Source organism: Ipomoea nil, unplaced genomic scaffold, assembly GCF_001879475.1.
Source record: "Ipomoea nil cultivar Tokyo-kokei standard unplaced genomic scaffold, Asagao_1.1 scaffold1043, whole genome shotgun sequence".
Lineage (NCBI taxonomy): Eukaryota > Viridiplantae > Streptophyta > Magnoliopsida > Solanales > Convolvulaceae > Ipomoea > Ipomoea nil.
In genome coordinates, this window is record NW_017617471.1 from 14,258,952 (window position 1) to 14,265,066 (window position 6,115).

Consider the following 6,115-nt stretch of genomic DNA (forward strand, 5'->3'; position numbering starts at 1 on the left):
TGCGAAAATATCCCAAAAAATACAAATGATTGGAGGGTCTGATAGAATAGCAGTACAAATTGAAATGGTAGTACCAAAATTCTCTCCTACTTTGATTCACCAACTACTGTACATCTGTACTGCATATCGCCTATTGCATAGTTGTAGTACAATTGTACGAATTGAGTGTGCCACTGTTCCCACATTCAATGCAAACCACATTGTATTTAATACTACTATAATTATCCAACTAATTTAATACGGAGTAACATATTTTATTGGGCAGAAGCCTTTGAATGGCCAAGTTCAACAATTGATGACTAGGGAATTGTTTGACTAAGATCGGACCTCTCGAAAATATGGCTACATAAAGAAAATAAATCCATGTCTTTGCTACGAGCAATACATTTTGACATATTGATAAATACTTGATCTTAATAAATGATATTAGAGACAAATCTAGGCGGAGAAATTATTGGGCCAAAGTCGGTAAAGGGTCAAGTCCAACAATTGGTGGCTAGAGAATTGTTGGGTAGAGCTTAACAGTTAACACCCTACCTCTCGAAAATGTGGCAGTCTATAAAGAAATAAAATTGTGCTTTCGCAGTGAACTATAACTTTTGACATAGTGATAAACTGATAATCATGTGATCTTAACAAGTGACATCATAGTGCTTTTGACGTAGTGATAGACGCTTGATTCTAACAAATTCGTAGTTAAGGGCATCATTAAAAATCAGGCAATTTTTTTTCTTTAAAGTTGGTCTAGGTGGGAGGGAATGGTATTGAAATTTGAGACCTATACCTCTTTGTACCAAAATATAAATGTCTCCCTTAATTGCTGATTTTCTGTGTACTGAAGAAGTACAGTTCACAGGACAAAGAGGCTTGAAAACCAAATGTACTACTTTCTGCTTAAAGTTAGCATGCATAATGGTCTTATTTGTTGCATAATAAGCAGAGCTAAAGGCATAAATAGGCTGCAGGGGCTAACAAACCATCTGCACACTTGAGGACAGAACTGGAATGCAAAAAAAACTGGTATTTACAACAAAATGTAATGGACCATTAATGGTCGGTTTACAACAAAATGTTGGTATTTACAACCAACGGCCGATGGCGGTTCGGTTAGGTTTCTCGGATTTCTCGGTTTTTGCACAGCCCTAGTAATGGTTGGTCCAGACTATACTTGAGGCAAATGTATATAAGCATCTTATATCACTATTATCAGCACAAAAAAGGGGGAATGTAGATTGGAAGTCGATATATTTGTGTAAAGAATGACAAGAACCTTTGCTCCAAGTGAAGTAGGAAACAAAGCATGTTGATTAGTCCAATGTCCTGGCCAAGAAAAGAGAGCATTAAGAACAGAAATTAGGAAGCTGAACACCATAACATGCAAGTACTCATAGCCTATACACCAAAAAATTTAAGTCATCATCATTGTAAAGTATATTTAGAGACCAAAACACTAAATGATGCAAGCAAAAATACCAAATATATCAAGGTGATGCCTAAACCAACTGCCCAACAGCTAATAATGGCATAGCAAGTTAAAAGCAAATGCAAACGCCTAGCCAAAGCATGATAAGAGAGTGCGAAATGAAGAGTGTGCACTTCATTTTACCTGTTTTTGCATACAGAGCAAATTGATGAGTCTAAAAGCCTACAAGAACTGAATGGCATTTTCCTTTTAAAGTAAGAAACATGTAGGGATGTAGATGCTTGTCAACTCATCATACAAACGCATGATGCATGGAAAAGTTCAAAAAAAAAAATGGAAAACATAATCAGCAAGTATTCAACCAACATTTGGCTGTAGGTCAGCAGCCTGGCTAACAGTCACAGTGCCAAAAAGGCACACAATTTGAAAATAACAAAAGTGCCAAGTGTTAAGCAAGGCAGCCTGTGAATTTCAGTAATCTTTAGAGCCATAATGGCCTCTTGTATAGTTGTATTATTGCTAGAAGGGATATGCAAAAAGATAGATGCAGACAGTTCACACATCTTAAAACAGACTAAGCAACTAAATACCTATACACCTAGCTCACCAGAACTACTTTGCAAGTTCACTTGTTGTGGCCAGTACCTTTGCATCTACAGCATTGAAGTTGTTGCCTCAGGGTCTCATCTAGACCTAACTTTTCAGTTGTAGGCTGACCTGATGGACAAGTGTTGGAGGAGGGGTTAAACATCTCGGCTTCCTCCATCTTGAAATCTTCATAATTCATTTGGTTGTCAATTTCCATAGCATGAGCAATATTGAGCATGCATCTCCACCTTTATACAAGAGTAGAGCATCCTTATCAGTTTTAAACTCACCTCCTGACCGATATATGGCCATCGCTTGCTTCCCTGCAGCCATGACCCAGCACATATTTCACAAGAAAAAGTATACATATTTTGATGCTAGAACTTTCCACACAATATAAGATGCTGGAGCTCAAGCACTGCAGCGTAGGCCTAACATTTTTGGGAAATTCACGTTCTTATGGATTTAAAAGGAAATTGAATGAAGTAGAATAACATTGAAGTAGTGCATGAAGTCATGAACAAATACATTATCAGCAGTCAGTAACAAAGCTATTATCTATCTCATATTATTCAAAGGCAGCAATACAAGCTCCATAACTCCAAGTGCAAGACCCCAATTGCCATCATAGGATAGTCAAAGCTTGTGAATAGGCAGCACTATCCTTTTTTGTCATAAGCAGCTATATTTTGAGGTTCACATTCTGGACTAAACAGGCGAACCAGCAATGCGGTGGTAGAGCTTGTAGAGACTGCTCCACAAGCTCCCCACCTAAAACTTCGAGGATTTGTGATTCTAGGGCCTGCATTACCATGAACACTATGAACTACAATTCAAGGATATAAGTATGCATTATAATGGTGAAATGAATCCCAAGCAAGTACGCAAAAGCAGCAAAGAAGCATAAGGTACCACAAAAACTCGATATATTGGGGAAGTATGAACACTAATGTGTTTTATTTTCTAGGTTTGGGGACTGGGGAGGTGAAGTGCCAAATAAATGCAGCTGGACTATTACTTTATCCAAAGGAAAAAATTACAGCTTGTGAGCTAGGTAATAATGAAGGCCACCGTAGAGAATATATATATATATATATATATATATATATATATATATATATATATATATATATATTACAAGTACAACAGGCTTATTTTATGACACAAGAATGCAAGAATGTTAGAGAATTTCTACTCATTCAGTCCTTTAGACAAAAGTAAAGAAATCATAGAAAAATATATTATTTTAAGGCATGTTTTCTTTCTCTTCCAAATTTTGCATTTAAAGGTCAAACTGATACAATACTCCATATCTTTATGATCCAAAATAAGAAGATGAGACACTGAAAGGAGATTCCAGAAAATAAACATAAATGTTGTAATAATTACATCAGTAACTAAAAATAAAACAGTTGGATTTCATGGGGAAAAAAATGAGTCAAAAACAGACCGTAGTGCAAGCGGCACAGCACCCAAAAGCCTAATGCTCCTCCAACTGAGAATATTGCAGCAGTCTGTCTCGTCAATCTGGAACAAGTCTTACAATCTGATCTCATCACCTCCCCATCAGAAAATCCACACAATTGCCTCAATGCCATGGTGCACCTTAATTCTACAAGACCAATCAGAACTAAATGACCTCATGCATCAAATACTGCATATCCCAAAGTAAAACCTTGAATGAAGATTAATCTAAAAATCCAATACGGTAACAAGAGTATCAGTCCTAACTCCTAAGGGCAATTATACACATTATTGTTTCAGTTGTTATGGGATATTTGAGTTAGCAAATACACAAAGAAACAAGAATGATAGATCAAGATATTAAACAAAAAGAAGAAAAAAAGATGAAGAGAGTTAATGTAAAGATTAAGTTGTGCATACAGAGGACAAAAATGCAGTGATTCAAATTCCTAGCATGACACAAGCATTTCATCAAACAGGTTTGAGGTGAATGACAATTTGAAATAAACCAAAATATCATGCTCCAAAGTTAAGGCCATGAATGCAAGAAAACTAATAAGGCTTTCAACGAGGTGATTAATGGGATTTCTGGATTGGAAGAAAGGTTTGTTGCAGTGCCAGAGCTAGGATTACAATTGAGTGGGGGAAAAAGTAAAACAATTCAAAACATGATAATAAAAAAAATATTTAAGACAAAATATGAAATACCATTAGCTAGATAAAACGATTCGAATACAAAATACAATATTCATATTCATGGCAAACTGTGATAAAAGTCCTCTACATTCTCTCATATTATGAGATTGCTCTAAGATTGTTTCATTAAAAAATGCAATGTTCACAATTCACAATTCTTAATCACAATTAAACAATTAACCTATTATGAATAAATCTCTCACATTATGTCACACCCCGGTTAGTAATACCAGAAGAAAAAGGGATGGTGGAAGTGCATACATCTCAGGAGCTAAAGAGGGAAAGGAACAAAACTGTTTTACTAACCCTCAGCAGGTAAACGACGTCGCATGAAGGGGGAAGGTGAGAGCCGTTGGGCATTAAGTGGAACGACACCGTTTCGAAGGAGGGTAACGGCTGTGCACCAGACGACCGCGTTTTGATCAAGGGCTAGGGAAAGCTGGCAGCAAGGAATCCGGAAGTTTGTTAGAAACTTTTTGTTTTATTAGATTATCTTATCCTATTTATTGGGTTGTTTATTTTTTCAGAAATCTTATGCTTTTTGTGAAATTGAAATCAGAAAACTTAGTTTCCTTTCCTCTTTTCCTAGACCTATTTCTTCTTCTCTTCTCTACCTACTTCTTCTTCTTTTTCTCTATCTCTGCTTCTGTTTTTCTTGTTCAAATCTCAGGGTTGTGACACATTAATTTTAAAAATCTCATAATACAATCCCATACTCCCATAACTGCTCTGAATAAGAATTTCTTGTTAGTGTGCTACGGAATACATTCAACAGAAAAATAAGATCAGACCAAATGGTAATCCTTTCTCCATTCTCTATTTATTTTTTATTTCGTGGCTTATATATAATATATACTACTCCCTCAAAGCATCAAAATAGAATAGTTGCAGCAACAATTCAACAACGCAGACAATGCTTCATAGAAATGATAGAATATTATTAGAGTTAAGGGATTTAAGAATTACGGATTTAGGGCATTATATTATTAGAATTAGGGGATTTAGAAATAGGATTTCGGACCTACTGCCGCTTTCCGGACGAGTAGACGACGGGCACCGGGCACCGGCCACTGACGACGAATCGCTGTCTGCTGAGTGCTGACAACGGGGCAACGGGCAGCAGTCGCTGCTGAGGCGCAAGGCTGCGGGAGTGTTGGCGTTGCCGGCTTGCTGAACGAGTAAAGGAGTCAACGAGAAGTCGAGAAGGTGAAGGTATGGTGTGGAGGGGCAGAAGGCGGAGCGTAGAAGTGCACAACGCCTGAAGGACTGAAGCAGAATGTCTAAAAAAAAAAAAAAAACCATTTTGGTCCCAAATTAGCAAAATGACAATTTTGATACATAGGTTTAATTCCTGCCAATTTTCATTCACAACTATTGTTTTAGTATTAATTTTCATCCACCATTATTCTTTTAACGCTAAAATTCATTACACCGGTCACCCCTTCGTTTAAGACATGCCGAAATATGAAAGAGTAAATACCAGCGGAGGTCCTCTGACTTTGGTGACACTGTCACTTTTAGTCCTCAACTTTTAAATCAATCACTCTTAGTCCTCTTACTTTTTGTTTCTAGCCATCTATGGTCCTTCCGTTAAACTTGACCATCTAATGCCGTTTTCTCAAGGATAATTCAGTCCTTTCATAATTAATTTATTAATTATTATGTTTGTTGAGTCATACCGAGATATCCCGACGTCGTTTTGGCACAACCTTCATACCAGCTTTTGTACGCCATTTTGATTCACGAGCTGGTTTTGTACACGTTCATAGCTGGGGAAACCATTGTTTGACTATTCTGTTGCAGAAATTAAACATAATAATTAATAAATTAATTATGAAATGACTGAATTATCTTTTAGAAAACAGCATTAGATGGTCAAGTTTAACGAAAGGACCATAGATGGCTAGAAACAAAAAGTAAGAGGACTATAAGTGGTTGATTTAA

At 36.6% G+C, this 6,115-nt stretch overlaps 1 protein-coding gene across 4 annotated transcripts; it reads right to left on the bottom strand.

Annotated features, from left to right (window-relative positions):
• Positions 1-1,145: 1,145 nt before the first annotated feature.
• Positions 1,146-5,463, bottom strand: LOC109180987. 4 transcript variants are annotated; one of them, XR_002054141.1, is made up of 5 exons: positions 5,197-5,463; positions 4,478-4,610; positions 3,462-3,665; positions 2,069-2,813; positions 1,146-1,320 (listed from the first exon to the last, which is right to left on the bottom strand). XR_002054141.1 is itself a non-coding variant. In XM_019330724.1 (4 exons), the coding sequence occupies exons 2-4, from the start codon at positions 4,500-4,502 to the stop codon at positions 2,671-2,673; spliced, it is 330 nt and encodes a 109-aa protein (XP_019186269.1). In that variant the 5' UTR covers positions 4,503-4,610; positions 5,197-5,457; the 3' UTR covers positions 2,396-2,670. The 4 variants fall into 4 exon arrangements, 3 of the variants coding, with proteins under 3 accessions (XP_019186269.1, XP_019186268.1, XP_019186270.1); XM_019330724.1 differs by lacking the exon at positions 1,146-1,320 and having other exon boundaries at positions 2,396-2,813; positions 3,462-3,623; positions 5,197-5,457; XM_019330723.1 differs by lacking the exon at positions 1,146-1,320 and having other exon boundaries at positions 2,396-2,813; positions 3,462-3,623; positions 5,193-5,457.
• Between the last annotated feature and the right edge of the window lie 652 nt (positions 5,464-6,115).

What these genes read in the sequence shown, in the direction of transcription:
- LOC109180987 (XM_019330724.1), bottom strand. Translation starts at nt 4,502, where the DNA reads ATGCGACGTCGTTTACCTGCTGAGG. An exon ending in ACGTCGTTTACCTGCTGAGG is followed by an intron (nt 3,624 to 4,477) that starts GTTAGTAAAACA and finishes TTGGTCTTGTAG; the next exon opens with AATTAAGGTGCACCATGGCA. An exon ending in GCTGTGCCGCTTGCACTACG is followed by an intron (nt 2,814 to 3,461) that starts GTCTGTTTTTGA and finishes ATGGTAATGCAG; the next exon opens with GCCCTAGAATCACAAATCCT.